The 20,660-nt window shown below is 49.5% G+C and overlaps 1 protein-coding gene across 4 annotated transcripts in view; it reads right to left on the minus strand.

The window, feature by feature from the left end:
• The window catches only part of LOC147636870 (uncharacterized), a 32,770-nt gene extending 12,622 nt beyond the window's left edge, over positions 1-20,148 (minus strand). For 3 of the 4 annotated variants that reach the window (XR_015266274.1, XR_015266275.1, XM_086800440.1), the window contains exons 1-2: positions 19,344-20,148; positions 9,806-10,255 (exon numbers count right to left, since the gene is read on the minus strand). Coding sequence is in view for 2 of the 4 variants with exons in the window: in XM_086800440.1 (XP_086656566.1) it covers positions 9,806-10,255; positions 19,344-20,042 (1,149 nt within the window). In the remaining 2 variants the exon portion in view is untranslated. The remainder of the gene's footprint in view (positions 1-9,805; positions 10,256-19,343) is intronic. The other variant, XM_086800439.1, reaches the window with a different exon arrangement.
• Between the last annotated feature and the right edge of the window lie 512 nt (positions 20,149-20,660).

Genomic DNA, 20,660 nt, shown 5'->3' on the forward strand with positions numbered 1-20,660 from the left:
AAGGGAGTTTACTGAGGGAATGCTAGTTTATTTGAGACGTTACGTGCAAGGAAGGTTGGGAAATTATGCCCTAGGTATTGTGAACCTTACAGGATCTTGAAAAAGACTGGTGAGGTTACTTATAAATTAGAGTGCCTCCGAATGTGAAAGTTCATCCAATCTTTCATGTCGGTCGACCGAAAGAGATGTTGGGAGTTGAGGATAACCTTGTTACCCCTCTGGAACTTGTTGAGGTTGAGGACTTGTCCACTTGTCCTATGTTCACATGGACCCGAGAGGGTGATGAATTTCAAGGAAAGAAAACTTAGGAACAATTTGATCCGTGAATAGGAGATTAAGTGGAAAGATAAGGTGGCAAAGGAGGACTAACTTGGGAGTTAGTAGCGACTTTGAGTAAGCGCTTTCCTAATTTCATTTAAGAGTAAATGCTTGAAGAGGGGCATGTTATGTACCTGGACACTAATCTATGGATTAGGAACCTAATCCAACAAGGTTAGGAGGCCCAAGATTAGGGATTAGCATACTGATACTTGGATAGGGTTCCTGGATTGATAAAGTGGCTTAATGGCTGTTTATAGCAAGTTAGCTATTTATGGCATTGTTATCACTATATAAATGAGGGCCTAGGTTATTATGAGACAGTTGTGCAAATGCACCACTGAAGGTCTGGCTTGGACCAACAGACGTGCTCATGCCGTGTACATGGCGAGTACATAGGTTAGCGTGTTGAAGGTCTTCAAGCAAGCTTCGGTGGTATGGGATGCCAAAGTTAGACATGGGCCTGTGGGATTTTGTGGGATTGTGCTGGAGCCCTAGGGGGGAGACCAATGGACACCCGTTGTGGCTGGGATGTGAGCTAGCCTGCTACCACATGATTTGGTTTGGTACTAACCTTTGTGTTTAGCCTATGTTATAGGGTTGATCCTTGGGGGATCTTACATCATACCATACCCAATCATGTCCCTGCTGCTCTACTAGCTGTCAAGAGGACTCCCAAACAAGCCTTGATAACCTGTGACTGTCTAGGGTAAGGAGGCAATGTATGTATGTCACCGTTTGGAAGAGTGTATCTACCACCAAGGGGGATGCCCCGAACTCTGCCCAGATGATAGGGTGTGGTAGTACAGATGCTTTTCTCTGGATCATGTGGGAAAACATCATAATCTGAAGCTTCTCAATCCTCCTCACCGAGATCTAGCCCCAGAAGGGGGCTCCATACATCACTGCAAGGGTTATTAAAGTGTCAAAGAGCCAACCCTTAGTGCCAGGTTCCTGGAAGTGTCTGAAAACACTGTTTCTCAAGGAGGGCTAGGGCTGCGTAGCCTCTCATCAGTCTAGCCTGGGCTGCAGGGCACGTGTTGAACATGGGGCCAATGAAAGTGACTCCCAGGTATATGTAAGATGTGACTATATCCACTGGATCTTCCATGTAGGTGAAATGATATCGGGATGCCACTGGATGAGATCATCACCTTGGTCTTTCGAAGGTTAACCGTAAGATCCCGCTACTCACAGAAGGTGTGCAATGCATCCAAGTGCTTCTAGAGTCCCTCTGCTGAAAAATGAAATAAGCACTATATCATCTGCATATAACAAGAGGGGGACCAGGAGACCCTGTGCTGCGTAGTCTGTCAATGAAGTCGGAGATCTCAATGTAGAGCCCAAACAGAGTCAGAGAAAGAGGCAGCCTTGTCTCACCCCAATAGTGCTAGTGACCTCTGGTGACATACCTTCTGGAGCTCTGACCTGGCAAGTAACTCGACTCGTAAGGTGTTGTGATGCCCCATATCATCTTCGAGGGTACACCCAAAGCCTGCAAGCAAGCACCTAAGGAGTCATGCCAGGGGGACAGTGTCAAAAGCTTTGAGTAGAAAAAGAAGGGGGGGGGGGGGGGGGAGGCAACGAGGGCGCAGGAGGGGTGTCACGTGCATCCCGCACTTGGATGCCACGTAGACATTCTGTACAGAAGGTGCAGGACCTGGGATGGTGAACTGGTCCCATGTGAGCCCAGTCCGGGACGAGTCAGCCAGGGATCCATCTCAGTCGTCCGAGGTCAGGTGTGCATTGTCCTGCACATGAGTCCAAGGTCAGGTGTGCAATGTCCTGCACAAGAAGCAGTGCCAGTCCGCGCTGTGAGTCTCCCTCTGGAATGATGTCAGATGTGCTGAGTATCTGGTTTGCAACTGGATGCCAGGCCTCTGTAGGCATGTAGGTTGCATGTAGAGATGGGGCCAGCCCATAGGGCTACCCCAGTGTAGGTGTTTGCATTGGCATACTTTGATGGGCATGGGGGAGGTGTAGAACCACCCCCAAGGGGCCAGGAGGGCCCAAGACCTTGCCCACCAGCCAAGGCAAGGGCTGGAGGGGCAGTCGGCCAGCTCCAGACCCTCTGGACAGGCAGCCGACAGGGGGTATAAGCCCTAGGCAGCAGTCGGCCAGGTGTGGGGGGCAGCCCCACACCTCTGCGTTGAATGCCCAGCAGCCAGAAGGCTGTCCCAGAGCCATGCGCAGGCTGGACAGCCATCAGACAAGTGTGAAAACACTTAATTATGGTGTGAATTGAATTATTGCACAAGACACAGTCGTGGGGCTGTTATAAACAGGCCGACTGCATGATTTGGGAAGTATAAAAGCCCAAGTCATATTTCATTCATAGCATCTCACAATTCACCAAGAGCCTCAAGCATTCAAGGGCCAGGACAGCCAAGGGTTTGCTCAAGCTAAGGGGTGAAGGACTGAAGGTCAAGGGCAGGTTTTCCAGCCAAGAACAGGTCAAGTACTTTGTATTTTGTTTCAGTTTTACATCATTCTAATAAAGCAAATACACCATCCGTGGTGGGGGCCCTACAGAGGGTAATTGGGACCCAATACTGTGTCCTCTCCATCTTCCCCCTCTCTCCCTATTTTCTGCACATTGTCTTACAGTTTGTGCGTTAATTCCGTCGCGAAAAGAGTGCTGTTTTCTGAGTTTTGAAGTACCGATCCTTCTCCGAAGCTTCCGCATATTACAGTGGTATCAGAGCCTACTTCAAGGACGAAGATTCAGCAAAGAAAACCAGAAAATTTTTCGCTCGTGTGGTTGGTTTTTAGACGCCGGTGGACTACCCCTTTCGGAGTGACTCCTGTCCCTCGAAGGACGGTTGGTTTTTAGCCTCCGGAAGCCTCCGGAAGTCTCCCACACAGACAGTGGATGGTCAGATTGCGTTCCGGAAAGGAATTGCAGATTCCCGCTATGGCGAGCTTTGGCGACGAGAGAGAACCAGAACCATGGGACCAGAGTGCACCAGGCAGCCCAGCTCGGGCACCCGGCTTGAGTGTACAAGACATGTTCCAGCAGATGATGCGAGCAATCGCAGACCAGACAACCAAGTTGGACGAGCAGAAGGCGCGGATTTTGGCTCTGGAGGAGCGTTCTCGCTCTCCAGCGTCGCGTTTTCCATCTCCTCCTCCCTCTCCTTCCGTACCCCAGATACCAGATCCTCGTCACAGGGACCCTCTCGAGGGGTCACAGCCGCAGTCAAGCTCCTTGCTTGAGAGGCAGATACGGGCATTGGAGATTCGACAACGAGAAGACGAAGCCATGCGACGAGTGGAACACGAGCGTTACCTCCAAGCTTTGGACGCCAGATTGACACCGGCGGCGCCCTCGAATCATTTTCCTGAGAAAATGAACTTCAGTAAGTATAATGGTAAACTCGATCCCACTACTCTGTATTCATGGTTACATCAATTTGAAGCTTACTTTGCCGCAGTTAGGAAATCAGATATTGACAAAGTGATCTTAGCCAGTTGGTATTTGGAAGGTGAGGCCATTCCTTGGTGGACTCAGTGGGCTCATGCCCACACCAGATCAGGTATGGCAGCTTATGGGTGGGACGAGTTCGTCCGTGACCTTAAGCAGCGGTTTTTACCGCCCCACTACCTTGAGCGACTCGAAGACGAGTTCAGGGGAGCGCGTCAGAACGCGCAACCAGTCCTTCAGTTTGCCAATAGAATTTCGACCTTGTGTCTACAATTAGGCTTATCTGATTCGGACAAGAAAGGGCAGTTTTTGTATGGCCTAGACACGCAAATCCAATGGGAGGTGCGTATGTTTAGACCAGCCACCTTTGAGGACGCACTCTCGCTTGCGCAGAGTGCAGAAATGAAACACAATGGTGGCAAGCCCAAGACTTCCCAGCCGGCTTCTCCTAAGGCTAACGCCTCGGGGGGCAAAAGCCAGAACCAGACGGGGTCTTCCCCAGGACAGAGCCCGGGAGCCTCTGGCTCCAAGAACTCGAACAATGCGTCTAAGCTTACTCCAGACCAGAAAGCGGAGGCAGGCAAGACAGGTGGCAAGTTGAGTGCTGAGGAGCTTGCTCAGTACAGGAAGGAGGGTAGATGTTACTTTTGTCACACAAAAGGACATACTTCTCGGGATTGTCCGAAGAAGCCTCCAAAGCCCGCCGCCGCCTCCACAGCTTCCGTGGTGAGCACAGCTCCCACACAGACCCCAGCGGCGACCCCTAGTTCTTCAAACCCCGGTGCTTCAGTTGGAGCAATTATTAGCCGGGAGCTCGAAGATAAGCAGAAGGGCGCCCATGACCAGGAGTATGAGCGCAACGAATTGCTCAAGTCCTTTGGCTACATAGGTGGCCAGAGAGTCGTTGTCTTGTTTGACAGCGGCAGCACGGAGGATGTGATCACGGAAGAGGCCGCTAGGCGTGCCCGCTTCAAGCTCACTCCGGTGGACAAACAAGTTGAGGGATTTAGCACAGGTATGACTACGAGCGTCAAGTATGAAGCTCTAGGTGCTAAATTAGTCATTCAGGGCATAGAGTTTGTGCGTGACTTTATGGTTGCCCCTCTTGTAGGAGCAGACATAATTTTGGGGATCCAGTGGTTTCACAAGTTTCTCCCTGATGTCAAGTGGGACAAGCACACGTTCCAGATTGATCGGAATGTGTCAAACACCCCTGTGACCATTAAGTGTGAGCCAGGTATTCCAAACTTTCCGCTCATAAGCCACTTGCAGGCTAAGAGAGCAGTCAGGAAAGGCGCACAGTGTGCGATGATTTACGTCCAGACAGCCCAGACGGTGGCCAGTGCTTCCGAGAAGTACTCGGTTCTCCATGAAAAGTTCCAGAAGATTTTTCTTCGGGACAGTCTCCCTCCCCAGCTTCCCCCGTCCAGACCGGAGGATCACAAGATTGACCTCCTCCCAGGCTCGGAACCCCCGAGCAAGTTTCCGTATCGCCTTTCTAAGGCAATGGAATCGGAGTTGGACCGCCAACTCCAAGAATTGTTGCAAGCTGGCTTCATCCGCCCCAGCGTGTCACCGTTTGCAGCACCGATCTTATTTGTCAAGAAGAAAGATGGGTCTTCTCGGTTGTGTGTCGATTATCGTGCACTCAACAAGCTGACTATCAAGAGCAGATTCCCGATGCCTCGAATTGACTATATTCTCGAGAGGCTGAATGGAGCTAAGGTGTTCTCTAAATTGGATTTAAAGAGTGGGTACCACCAGGTTCGGATTGTTGAGGGGGACATCCCCAAGACAGCTTTCCGTACAGAACGGGCCCACTATGAATTTGTGGTCATGCCATTTGGTTTGACGAACGCCCCAGCTACATTTAACCGCATGATGATGCGTATTTTCCGGGAGTTGATTGGAGTGTGTGTGTTCATATTTCTGGACGACATACTCATATTTTCAGCTACAGTTGAGCAGCATGACATTGATGTGGAGAAAGTCCTTAAGTTGCTGGAAAGCAACGAGCTCTATATCAATGAAAAGAAGTCAGAATTTTATCTGTTCCAGGTACATTACTTGGGATATATAATCAGTGCCGAAGGCATTCGACTTGATCCGGCTAAAGTGGCCGAGATTGTGAACTGGGAAGTACCTCAGACTGCTTATGACATTAGATCATTTGTGGGTATATGCCAGGCATATTCCACCCACATTGACAAGTTTTCTGATCTCTCGGCAGACCTCACCGATCTGCTAAAGGGAGTGAAAACAAGGAGGCAAAAGATTCGAATGACTCCACGAGCGTTGGAGGCATTCCAGAACCTCAAGGTGGCTTTGTCTGAAGCGCCTTGTTTAGCCCTTGCCTCGTGGGACGAACCATTTCAAGTGATCACCGATGCGAGTAACATCGCAATTGGAGGTGTATTGCAACAGAATGGTCATCCAGTAGCTTACATGTCTCGTAAGTTACTGCCCGCCGAAAAGAACTACTCAGTCTACGATCGTGAACTCCTAGCAGTTATACAGGCCTTGAAACATTGGAAACATTTCCTGTATGGCCGTGACTTCGAGGTTCGCACTGACCATCAGGCATTGCGCTGGATTCAGACAATGCCAAGTGCACAGTGGAGTGATCGACAGCACCGGTGGAGTCAGATATTCCAGCAGTTTGGTGGCATGATTGAGTACCTTCCAGGAAAGGCCAATCCAGTGGCCGATGCTTTGAGCAGGAAGGGACAAGTAGCTGCGATTCAGACCACTAGACTAGACCTTGTTGGTACAGGACTAGAAGACATGAAGCACACGTACGCGGATTCCGAGGAATTCGGTACACAGTGGGAACAGGCATTGGATGCCACAGGACCATGCCATTTTCTGATACGCGATGGTTGGCTTTACTACAAAGGCCGACTGTGTGTCATGAAAACATTCCGGGCAGCTCTTCTCCATGATGCCCATGACGCCATTACAGGTGGTCATAGGGGCATGAATTCGACTCTGGAGAAGTTAGAACGGCAATACTATTGGCCAAAGATGAGGCGTGATGTGTTTACTTATGTACAACGCTGTGACATTTGTCAAAAGGTGAAAGCTCCTCGTGGAAAGAAGATAGGGTTGTTACAGCCTTTGCCAATTCCTGAGGGTCCTTTCCAAGACATTTCGATGGACTTTGTCACAAATCTGCCTCCCAGTCCGAGTAAGCGTAATACACAGTGTTTGACTATTGTTGACAGGTTCAGCAAATTTGTGATGCTTATTCCTTGCAGGGCCAATGTGACCGCCGAGGGTGTTGCCCAGCTATTCATTCGGCATTGGTACCCGATTGGTGGGATTCCTAGGACCATAGTGTCAGACCGAGATGCCAAGTTTACCAGTCATTTTTGGAGGGCATTGTTTGATAATTTTGGTACTAAGTTGAATTTTTCCAGTGCATTCCACCCACAGACAGATGGCCAGACAGAAATATACAACCAGTTGGCCTTTGATGTGCTGAAGTGTTATGTCCACGATCAGCAAGGTAAGTGGGAATCGTTTTTGCCTTTAGTTCAAGCTGTTCTGAATGACTCTTTTTCTTCAGCTATTGGCAGGACTCCATATGAGGCAGCGTTTGGAAGGCCTTTCCAATCGTTGTTAACCAGGACGTCGTCTTCAGTACCGGAGGCGAACAGAGTGACGGAGTCTTACCAGGAGATCCTAGAGTCCGTTAAAGACAGATTGGCTAAAGCGCAAGAGGCCTACACTCGACAGGCCAATAAAGACCGAAGGGACATGAAGTTTTCGGAAGGAGATTGGGTATATCTTCGGATTATGAAGCAAAGATTAAAGCAGGTGGGCAAGCGATGCCCAAAGTTGTCTTTCAGGAGCTTCGGACCATTCCCCATCCGGAAAAAGATTAATGAGGTGTCTATGCAGTTAAAGCTACCTCCGAGTTGGACTATGCACGATGTATTTCATGTCAGTTGGTTGAAGCCATATGCAGGTCCACCCCCTTCAGAGGTCAAAGACGAAGCGGAACCAGACATCATTGATGAAGCCGAAGTAATGGTTCCAGAACAGATCCTTCTGCACCGTTTCAAGCATGGCTCAGGCCGAAGACTACGACAGTTCCTCACGAAGTTTCAAGACCGAGGAACTCATGAAGCGGTATGGCTCGACAAAGAATTTTTCGAAGATTATCCGGCTTTATTGACGGATTATTTGGAGGCTATGCAGCTTCCGTCAAGTTAAGCAGAAGGGGATGTCACGTGCATCCCGCACTTGGATGCCACGTAGACATTCTGTACAGAAGGTGCAGGACCTGGGATGGTGAACTGGTCCCATGTGAGCCCAGTCCGGGACGAGTCAGCCAGGGATCCATCTCAGTCGTCCGAGGTCAGGTGTGCATTGTCCTGCACATGAGTCCAAGGTCAGGTGTGCAATGTCCTGCACAAGAAGCAGTGCCAGTCCGCGCTGTGAGTCTCCCTCTGGAATGATGTCAGATGTGCTGAGTATCTGGTTTGCAACTGGATGCCAGGCCTCTGTAGGCATGTAGGTTGCATGTAGAGATGGGGCCAGCCCATAGGGCTACCCCAGTGTAGGTGTTTGCATTGGCATACTTTGATGGGCATGGGGGAGGTGTAGAACCACCCCCAAGGGGCCAGGAGGGCCCAAGACCTTGCCCACCAGCCAAGGCAAGGGCTGGAGGGGCAGTCGGCCAGCTCCAGACCCTCTGGACAGGCAGCCGACAGGGGGTATAAGCCCTAGGCAGCAGTCGGCCAGGTGTGGGGGGCAGCCCCACACCTCTGCGTTGAATGCCCAGCAGCCAGAAGGCTGTCCCAGAGCCATGCGCAGGCTGGACAGCCATCAGACAAGTGTGAAAACACTTAATTATGGTGTGAATTGAATTATTGCACAAGACACAGTCGTGGGGCTGTTATAAACAGGCCGACTGCATGATTTGGGAAGTATAAAAGCCCAAGTCATATTTCATTCATAGCATCTCACAATTCACCAAGAGCCTCAAGCATTCAAGGGCCAGGACAGCCAAGGGTTTGCTCAAGCTAAGGGGTGAAGGACTGAAGGTCAAGGGCAGGTTTTCCAGCCAAGAACAGGTCAAGTACTTTGTATTTTGTTTCAGTTTTACATCATTCTAATAAAGCAAATACACCATCCGTGGTGGGGGCCCTACAGAGGGTAATTGGGACCCAATACTGTGTCCTCTCCATCTTCCCCCTCTCTCCCTATTTTCTGCACATTGTCTTACAGTTTGTGCGTTAATTCCGTCGCGAAAAGAGTGCTGTTTTCTGAGTTTTGAAGTACCGATCCTTCTCCGAAGCTTCCGCATATTACAAGGGGTGTGGACATTGAGACTCAACGCAGTGCTGCCATGCACAGTTCTTCAAACCTGTATGTTTGTGGTTTTACTGATACTATGACCACATCACCTAATAAGACCTTTCTCCAACAAAGACTTCAGTCACGACTCGCTAGTCATGGTTCGGATGCTAGTCATGGTAGACTGTTCAAGAATCATAACCTACAAAAGATAAGAGTGACCACACCTAAAAGCTTATGTCCATCATCTAAGCACTTGGGCCTATCAGTGACCTGCATTGCAATAACTAGTTTGAGACTATTAAGATCAAAGCTTGGCTTTTAAGGCAAGCTTGTCTAACCTGCGGCTTCTTTAGCCCTCAAATGCTTATCACATTGGGACAAACTTTTACCAAACAGACCCCTATTTACTAGAGACCCCATTTAACCCCTAGTAACTGTTTCAATCCTAACACCAAATCCACTTTAGCTCCCATCCTCCTAAACAAAGCAACTTCCGGGGGTAGATATTTAACTCCGGTTATATATGCACATAACACTAACTGAAATGAAGAGTTTTTTCATCGGAACACTCTGACCAACTTCTGAAAGCAATCTTATCAATATCAAAAAGTTTCAAACTAAGGCATAAACACATGCATACATTATTACATCCCAGAAAAGACTACTCTCCTCCCATTATAATTTCCCTCTTAAGCATCATTCTCTGGTATTGGAAACATATAAGCTAATGCTGACCCAAAAATGGATATATCTTACCCCCAGGTTGCCTGCTCTGAAGAAGCTCACTGACCCTGATGTAGCAGTTATCATAAGCAAAAACATGAACTGGCTAGCAGTGATGGTAACAAGAGAGAGAACAATGAACATGCGATATCGATGACTGATTATGTTCAGCTGCTGCCTCAGACGCATATATTGCTTCAAGATCACTGAAACCTCTGGTACACTCTCTAGCATCTTGATGTAGCCTTCAAATCGAAGGTTTTGGAGGTAGCACATCAATCGGAACAAGATACATGGAAGAAGGAATACAGCAGTCTTGTATAGCCAAGACAGCATTACAGCAATGCACATGAGTGTACTCTTGACAGCTGAGCTCCGAATGAATGGAAAATGCACAGCAGCACATGTGAACCACCAAACTTGATGGACCAGCTCCGTCACAAAGGATGGTAAAAGAATCAGTTCCAATAATCGGAAGGCTTTCTGCAAAACCATGTAAAAAAAGATGTCATGAAAAAATTAATGGGGATGACACATGCACCAATGGCTGAGGATGATGCACGTGACACTAAATGTGGTAAGATCGCACATCACAATCACACCTACTGATTTCCTACTTTTGGCTTTCTGCAAAACCATGTCAAATCAGATGTCATGAAAAAACTTACTGGGGATAGCACATGCATCCATGGCTGAGGATGATGCATGTAACACTAAATGTGATAGAATCTCACACATCACAATCACACGTACTGATTTCCTACTTTTAGTTACCAAGAAACCAGGGTGGAGTACACATTTTCTTGAATTGCTCATTTGGTCCCTTGTGTGGCCAATCTAGGTATCTTGGTTGCAAGCAGAACCAATCGTACTACAAGAGGAAAATGAGCACATGCATTGAAATGTTATAGGAATGTTATGTACCTGATGCTAACCTTGGGTTAGTTGACCTAATATGGGGCTAGGGGGCCTAGGATTAGAGATACAGGCTGATTCTAGAGGTAAAGGCTCATATATTAATAACCCCATAAGTTATGGCTACTTATAGCTATAGGATCCACTAGATAAGTGGGGGGTTGATGGAGTAGTCACTCTTGTATTATGGTCTGTACTTGGGCCATGAGTGAGCACAAAACCTGCTAGTCCATAGCATGATGCAGATAGCTTGCTGAAGGCCTTAGCACACAGGCCTTGGTTTGTTTGTATGGGACATCAAGGTTGATTGGCATGGAGCCGTAGTCCCACAGAGGTGGCCTAATGTAGGCCTATGGGTGGGTGGTGAGCTTTTGCCTACTACACTTAGTTAGGACTAATCATGGATTAGCCTGTGTTTAGGAGATCTTGGGTGGGGTTGGACCAAGCAGACCCCTGACAATTGGTATCAGAGCGCCCTAAACCCAGAGGCCCGCATGTAGTAGACAAGATTTGTGTATGTTCTTCATCGTTTTTTGGATTTTGTTGTGAAATCCAGGTATTTCTCTCCATCATTTTGCTAGGGTTTGATATTGTTGAAAGGTATGATGCTCTTGTTTTGTGACACACGCTTGAAAGTTGTGTGGGTTCATAGAGGGCTTCTTCCCAATCAAACCTGTGCATGGGATAGTTCTCTAGGGTTTATTGACAACACGAATGATAACGAATTGACAGCACGAATAGTCATAGTCACGAATTGACAGTACGAATAGTCACGGGAAGGCCGTTTATGAACGTCTCCGTGGTGGACCCGATTTGATCGGGGATGATGGGAACGTAAATTCCCAACCATTCATGCGTTGGAGAGACCAGTTCAAAGTGCTTCTGGGCTTCCGGACTACCAGGTCACTCAAGATTAAACCCAGACTGCTGAACTAGGACCGATCAAACCACATAGCACCACGAATCGTACTGAATGTTATTTTTCTGATAAATAGGGGCCAAAAATGTGGTCGTGCAGGGGACGGAAGCATCTGACCATACTGCCACACTTATGTCATATAGTACAGGCGTATGTACAGTCTGCAGGCGGGTGACATACAAGGGTTGCAGAGTAGTACAGTGCGGAGGAGGGGAAGAAAGTGCAGGAGGGGATTAGGCACATGGGGTGGCCTGAGGCAAAAGCACCCTAAGATTAGACAAGGGGGAAAAAAAAAACATTGTAGCCACCAAAGGTGCCCACATGGACTGTCCACCAAGGATGCCCACCCACAACAGCAACGGACCGTCCACTACGTGACTGTGTGGCGGCGAGTGGCGCCAAGCATTGGGATCATCAAGTGGAGATGCACCACCAATGACCACAATGGACACAAGGAGGTGCATTAAAGGCTCCAACGGCACCAACTGGCACTGATGGCACCAACGAGACTGACACTCCACCGCATCTCCAGAGAGAGGAGATTCCACCAAAGGCTACGCTACCACCCACAGCATCCACCAAAGATAGGAGATGCTACCGACTCGACTCAGGCATATATGGCTCCTCGTTCCATCTTGGAGGACATCCTTATCCTGTAGCCTTATCCCACTTGGAGGACATCTCATCTTGCAGCCTTCATACCACTTCTGTCACATCATCAGCTTGTGCTGTGTCGTCCTCTTCACTGTGACCTCTGCTAAGTGTGCACGGTACAGGGAAGGACATGTATCAGTGTTCTCTGAGTAGTGCAAGTGTTTTCATTCCTTCCACAGTCTCCTCTCTTCCGCCTCTTCTTGTGCTGTGTTTTGCTGCGTAGTGTCTTTTGGGTCGCACCGTGAGCATCGAGGACTCCGTACATATTGTCTAGAGAAGAGCCACCACGTAGTGTGCTGGGCAACCAGCCCTACTACGGTTACACTAAAATTTGGCACGCCTGGTGGGACTCTCGAAACTGGGAATCCTGATAGCTCACCTTTTCTTTTGCGTTGCTTCCTTTTTGTTGTGTCCTCTTTCCGTGTTGTATTGCATCCTCTTTCCATGTTGCGTCCTCTTTGCATGCCCAATACACGCTCCCATGGTAGTCCAGTGAGCCCATCCAAAAGTCCTCTCTCAATATGCTACAGTCGGAAGAGGTTTAGCTACTTGCCACCCAGGGAACCTCCTCCACCCCTCCCTATGGCGACTAACCTTGGTAACCCCACCCTTGGCAACTCAGGAGGCCAAGCCAACCCTCCTGGTCCAACCAATCCTCGTGGCGCAAAACCCCTTTCCAAAGTGCTGGGCTGAGTCAACGTCAAGCTTCCCACCTTCAAAGGATCATCCACTGAGGATGTGGATGACCACATACGACGGTTCATTTCCATTTGTAAGAGCCGAGATCTTGAGCAGGAGGATGCCTTCTTGGTACTCTTTCCGTCTACTCTCCAAGGTTCTGCAAGACAAGTGGTTCAGTCAGTTTCCGATCAACCACTTTATAGACTGGACCACTCTGAAGGACACATTCCTCCGAACCTTCCATCCTGGTAACTATGAGGACCGCAGTCTCCAAGAGCTAGGGAAACTCCAACTGCTACCAAGGGAGAGAGTGTCGGAACTCATGACACGGACCACGGTGCTAGTGGCCCACTGACTGACTTACCCCAACAACTTCATGGTGCGTCAATGGGTGAGACAAGCCTTACCCGGATCCACCCAGCAGAAGATTCGGGAGAGTCGGCCCACACCAACAACATTGTTGGAATTCCAAGAGCTAGCCTCACAACTTGAAAATGCACGACTCATGTTTGAGCGCGATGTCGGCTCTGCACATCCAACAGTGACACAATTGGATGATCCGGTGGCTCAGCTGAAGCAGGAGCTGGAGGCACTCAAAGTGAACCAGAAACCTCCTAGCAAGGAAAGTACCTTGCTCCAGCTCAAAAGGGAGATTGAAGACTTGAAGACCCAGCATGAAGCCAAGAAGGGGCTGTGGTGTGCTATATGCCAGTCACTTGGACACACCGTCCAAGAATGCCCAAAAAGGAAGTACTGCTCCTTTTGTGAAAAAGGAATAAATGAAGATAAAGGGTGCTACTATCTCAAGGGGTTCCATCAACTCCATCAACAACAACCTCCTCACCCAACCTCGGCAGTCCCCAACCTTGCCAATTATGCTACAGCCACTGTTTCCGTTCCACAACCCTTCCATTTTGCTACACCATCCCCTGGTTCATCTTCCAACCCCCCTTGTTTCCTCCCATGCCATCCGCCTAACCCCCTTTGGTCGGACGTCCTCTCATCCTCTCACCCCCCTCTGGTCGGACGTCCTCTCATCCTCTCACCCCCCTCTGGCGGACGTCCTCAACCTTGGGCCGTCCTCAACTTGGGACGTCCTCAACTTCGAGCCTTCCTTAACTTGGGACGTCCCACCTTCGGGACATCCTCAACTTCGGACATCCTGAACTTGGGAGGTCCACACCCTCGGGCCATCCTCAACTTGGGACGTCCCCACCTTCGGACATCCTCAACTTTGGGCCATCCTCAACTTGGAATGTCCTCACCTTCGAACATCCTCAACTTCGGATGTCCTCAACCTCGGGCCATCCTCAACTTGGGATGTCCTCAGCTTCACGCCATCCTAAACCTCGGGCCATTCTCTACCTCGGGCCTTCCTCAACTTGGGACATCCTTAACCTCGGACCTTCCTCAACTTGGGACCTCCTCACCTTCGAGCCTTCCTCAACTTGGGACGCCCTCACCTTTGGGACATCCTCAACTTCGGACGTCCTCAATCTCCGGACATCCTCAACTTGGGATGTCCTCAATCTCGGACATCCTCAACTTGGGACGTCCTCAATCTCGGACATCCTCAACTTCGGACGTCCTCAGCCTCGGGCCATCCTCAACTTGGGACGTCCTTAGCTTTGGGCCATCCTCAACCTCGGGCCATCGTCAACCTCAGGCCATCCTCTACCTCGAGCCTTCCTCATCTTGGGACGTCCTTCACCTCGGACCTTCCTCAACTTGGGACGTCCTCAACTTCGAGCCTTAACTTGGGACGTCCTCAACTTGAGATGTCCTCAACTTCGGACATCCTCAACTTCTAACGTCCTCAATCTCTAAACATCCTCAACTTGGGGCGTCCTCAATCTCGGACATCCTCAACTTGGGACTTCCTTAAGCTCTGGCCATCCTCAACCTTGGGACATCCTCATCGGCACAGGACATCCTCACTGGTGGTGGACGTCCTCTCCCTTGGGACATCCTCCGTGGTGGACGTCCTCTCACTTGGGACATCCTCGCCACCTCACCTTCCTTGGCGGACGTCCTCTCCACCTCAATTTGGGACATCTTCGCCAACTCACCTTCCCTGGTGGTGGTGGACATCCTGTCCATCTCAACTTGGGACATCCTTACTCACGGGACATCCCCGCTGGCGAGACATCCTCACTCAAGGATGTCCTCAAGACCTCTCGCCTCATTCCCTAGTGGACATCCTTTTTTTTCTCCCTTGGAGGACATTCCCTTGTCCTACCCCCTAAACCCTCCCTTGGCAGACATCCTCAAGCCCTCTCCCATCACCCCTTGGTGGACGTCCTCTGGGGTTTTCATCCCATCCCCACCTCCATACCCTCAACAACGACTGCCTTCTCACCCATCACCCCTTTGGGGCGGCGGCCTCTTCTTCTGCCCCCGCGGCCTTCACCTCATCCCCCCCTTCGCGTACATTCTCTCCACCTCACCCTCCCTTTGCAGCCATCATCTCACCCTCTTCCTCGATTGTCCGTCCCCCCTTCTCAAACACCCTCAGGGACGAACTTTCAATCACCCACTCACCCCTCCCTCACGTACCACCTCTCCACCTCACCCTTCCCTAGCAGCAACCCTCTCACCCCATCAACAGACAACCAAACCACCCCACCCCTCACGGCACCCTCTCAATTTCTCCTTCGACTGTGCTCACTTTCATCCTCTCAACCTCAAACCCATCCCCTCGCGACCATTCATTCACCCCACTCCCTTGTCGACCACCCACCTCCCCCTTTCTCTCTTCGTCGACGACCCCCCCCCCAAACACACACACACACACACACACACACACACACAGACTCTCCCCATCCACATCACCCCCCCCCCTTACGTAGACTCTCCCCATCCACATCACCACCCCCCTTGGCCATCCGCCCTCCACCCCATTGGCCATCCGCCTCACCCCAACCCTCTCATCGGCCACCACCTCCCCCTTACCTCGTTGGACGTCTCCACCATGCCCACCTTGTGCACCTCCGCCGCCGCCACATCCACAAGAAAATCTAGCACTTGCTTCGCCACCTTAATAGCCCCATGAGATAAATCTTTTGCCTTGTGACGTGCATGCTCGCGTGCTGCGAATACCACGATTTCATGCTGCTTGCCTTCCACGAGATGGCAGCAATGACCCAACCACATCTCTCACCTACTTCTCCACCTCGTTGATCCGAGGCCTTCACGTCCCCGCCCACTCCTTGGCCATCCGCACAATGCCCACCGTAGCCACGCCCACCACCACCTCCACACAAGGGGCTGGTGCTCATAGCTCTGCTCCATCGGTAATTTCAACAAGGCCAACAGCCCCAAATTGCTTCCTGCAAGATTAAGTGGCGGTTGCTTCATGCAAGATTACCCAAGCTCGTGAGATTTGAAGAGATGGTGCCCTTGGTAGCTACTGCCACTCTTGGATGTGCATATGTTACACTTGGGTAGCTTTTTCATTCATGTGTATCATGTTTTGCTAGTTGTATAGTTGGGTTCATCCCTAAGTTAATCATCTATGTATGATAAGTTTTAGGAGTCATGTGTGTCTTGGTGCATTAGTTTAGGAGCCAAGGGGACGGAGGGTTAGACTCGCCGTTGGTGCATTACTTCTCCAGGCATCATACTTTTATCTTCCTCACCGAGGACGGTGTGCACTCTAGTAGTGGGCAACTTGTAGCCACCAAAGGTGTCCGCATGGACTGTCCACCAAGGATGCCCACGTGGTGGACTGTCCACCCGCAACAGCAACGGACCGTCCACCACAACGTGACTGTGGCAGTGAGTCAACGGAGGCACCAAGCATTGGGATCATCAAGTGGAGACTCACCACCACAATGGACACAAGGAGGTGCATTGAAGGCTCCAACGACACTGATTAGCACTGATGGCACTGACAAGACTAACACTCCACCGCATCTCCTGAGATAGGAGACTCCATCAAAGGCTACGCTACCACACCCACAGCATCCACCAAAGATAGGAGATGCTACCGACTCGACTCAGGCATATATGCCTCCTCGTTCCATCTTGGAGGACATCCTTATCCTACAGCCTTATCTCACTTGGAGGACATCTCATCTTGCAGCCTTCATACCACTTTGTACCCTTTTGTCATATCATCAACTTGTGTTGTGTCGTCCTCTTCACTGTGACCTCTGCTGAGTGTGCAAAGTTCAGTGAAGGACATGCATCACTGTTCTCTGAGTAGTGCAAGTGTTTTCGTTCCTTCCACAGTCTTGTCTCTTCCGCCTCTTCTTGTGTTGTGTTCCGTTGCGTAGTGTCTTCTGTGTCGCACCATGAGCTTCGAGGACTCCGGACATACTATCCAGAGAAGAGCCACCACGTAGTGTGCTGGGCAGCCAGCCCTGCTACAAGCGTAGGGCAGTTTTGGTGAAAAATAAATGTGCGTGTTTTTTTTTTTTTTGACTTGCATTATTTCTGATAACTTACACTCTGCCTCTTTCAAAAAACATGTTTTTCTTTTTATTCTCTACTTGTGGGAAAAGGAATTTTTTTTTCCTTACCCTTGCAAGTTACAGCCCCTCTCCCATAACTACATAGCTAAATTTGCAGCTTTGAAGGCTTCATGTTTCTGTGTTTGGCTAGCCAGTGTCTCCTCATAAATCTTAGCATACTTGATGGCATTCTCAAGCATTGTCTATGATTGTTCCTCACCCTCACCTGAAGTTTGTGATCTCTCGCCAGCCAACAGATAAAGAATCCACAAAAAGTCGTGGCATCCATGTGCCCTACCCGAGACTGCAACTCTCTAAACCGTTGTAAGAACATGTCAAAAGACATGTTCCGCATCTGCAAACTTGAACACCACATCAAACTCATCCTATGCCTCGAGAAACTCATGAAAAAAGAGTCTCGAACTCTGCCCAAGTAGATGGTTTATCCCTCAGCTCTCTGAGGCACCTTGTGGGATAGCCCAGTCAGCAGGCTGACACGTGGCCCAACCACGTGGCACATGTACAAGTGCAACTGACACGTGGCTGATGCAGGCGCTGTCGTATGGTTGGCTGCAGGCGATGGCACATGTACAGGTGGCTGGCTACTAGAGCAATCACCAAGCGTGGGCAGCAGCAGCCAAGCGCAGGCAGCAGCAAAGCATGGGCAGCAGCGAAACACCGTGCGGCAGCAAAGCGTGGGGTGCCGGACAGCAAAACGTACATGAAAAAAAAAGAGCGCATGAGAAAAGCGCCGGGCAGCCCAAAACACAGCATGGATTTTTATTTTTATTTTTAAAAAGCTAAGCACCATGTATTTTTATTTTTATTTTATTTTTTATTTTTTATTTAAAAGAAAGAGAAAAGCTACTCGATGGTTTTTGGGAAAATGCCTCTCTGGTAGATTTTTCTAAGGGGGGAAAGAAAGCATAGCTTTTCCCCCCAAACTTGTATAAATAGAGGCCAAGGCTCTTTCTTGTATTCGAATAACACATCTTGGGTGAAATCTTGAAGGAGATCTCCTTCCCGTGGATCAAGGAGGAATCTTCTCGGGAGTTGTGCAAGGGCTACGCCGACTTTGAATTATAAATAAATACCTGCGGGGGCGCCACGCTTTGGGGCCAATTGGTCTTTTGTGCAGGAGCACTCTAGCTCCACTTAAATATTTTCTTTTTCTTCCAAATTTATTATTCCAGTTCATAAAGTGATTAAAGTGTGATTAAGTGTGTGCACCGCCCGTCAAGTTGCTGAAGGCCAGTTTCACCTATGGCCGATCGGAGGCCTACTCTCATGCCCTCAAAGTTTTCACATTTGATGAAGCGGCCCCTTCTTTGTCTTTTTCCCATCTCTTTTTTGAGCTTGCCATGCATGGTTCAAGCTAGGAGGCTTCCTCAACAGTGGCAGTCTGAGACTTAGACTTGCAATAGAGCACAACAACCAGAGAAGTAAGAAAGGGCTTCTTCCTTTCTCTCTGTCCCCCCTAACAACCTTACCCTGAGCCTTCAGTCACAAGGTTGTGGATTTGAGTCCCTGCAGGCATCTCTTCCCTTGTTCAGAGGGGAAGCGTATGGTTTCAAGTGTGCTGCAAGCAGTTAGCATGTGCCATTCGCCAGTCTCACACTTTGGCTGATTCCATCCTCTAGATCCTGTTTGCCATGTATAGATCATATTGACTCTACAACACAGCATGAGGTCCTGTGCTTCATCCGTATTAGTATCTCTAAGTCCCCTGGCAAGAGAACTGGTCACCAAGAGCATTTGTTCTGAAAATTGGCAGATGTTTGAAAAGATGGTAATTGGGTGCACGGGTGTGAAGAACTAATGGAAGGAGGAAAGATGTATGTGATACATAATGATGTTACAGACCACATTGCAGGACTTTCTGAAGGACAGATGATATTGCTGAAACGTCAAGATCTAAAAATGAAATGCAGGCATGGACACCACTTACATTGAGCTCCTCGATGTAGCCGCTTTGGACCTCTAACGGCTCCAGGCTGATCTGGTCCAGAAAGAGGAAGCGGCGGAGGCCATGTTTGCGCAGGTTGTGGGAGAGGCATGCGAAGGAGATGGAGGCGAGGGCAGCCTCGGATGTCTGCACAACATGGTCGAAAGGATGACCCTGGTGAATGGAACAGTCTGCCGTCCTCACCATCGCAAGGTAGCACACGGGTACGACGATGGCGAGCAGAAAGGCCACACTCCACGAAATAACCATGCGAAAGGGCGTGGATTGGTCCAACCCTAGCCAGAACAAACTGCACCTGAACCTCCGAAGCTCGTCCCTAGGGTTTGATACCATCCTGTGGTAGTCCTTGTCTTGAAACCCTAACCCTAACTCTCCTTTCCAAGGAAGAAAACCAGAGCCGTCCCACACAAGACGAGATCTTCGAACAGAAACGAGACCACCTTCTTCTTGCATTTCTTCTTCATCCCGTGCTGCTATGACCACCACGCCTCTTTCTCCTCCATGGCAAACGGCTGCCGTGTCTGCCCGTGCTGTGGCTATGGTGGTTACGGTAAGATCAGATTCCCCAACAGCCACTGCTACCTCTGTTGTTTGTGAGGGCAAGGCATCCATAGCTGCCTGTTGTGGTTCTTCTGCTTCAGCCCTGTTGAGATGCAATAATGGGGAGGTGATAGACGACATTGCAGAAAACTAGGGTTTGCAGGCATCGATTCGTTCATAGATGGTGGTCGGGATGGTGCTGATGATGAAAGAGCGGGGGGAAACGTGAAGGTTGGCGACGTAGTAGTTGTCGTGTGACATAAGGAATAAAATTCATTTGATAGCCAAGAAAAAAAAAACATTGCTCCCTTAAAAAGAGCCCTTCATTTCACTCAATATTTGATACCCTACTTCTATAAAGCCATCCAAAACGTAAGACATCCATGTAGTACTATTAATTAAATGTCCTTCCCTATTACAGGAGAGTCAAATAATAGTATAATTAAAGGCTTAAGCATGCCCTCCGGCTCTTTCTATGCACCCTCACACCCCCTTACTCCCCCACGCCTCTACTTGCAAACAACGCTTTCCCATCACTCCCCTCGACTCACCACACACATGCACACACACACACCAGGGGGACCGAGGACAAGGCGCGGCAAGAGCAAGATAGATAATGATGATACCCCCTTCTACACTTAGAGAGTGAGAAAGGGAGAGACATAGAGAGAGCAAGCATCACAACAACCACAATGGAGACTCTTAGGACACACACACACACAAGTGCATTGGATAGCGAGAGAGGAAGATAGTGTGTAT

Source organism: Cibotium barometz, chromosome 7 (genome assembly GCF_041138505.1).
Source record: "Cibotium barometz isolate CiBa-2024 chromosome 7, ASM4113850v1, whole genome shotgun sequence".
NCBI lineage: Eukaryota > Viridiplantae > Streptophyta > Polypodiopsida > Cyatheales > Cibotiaceae > Cibotium > Cibotium barometz.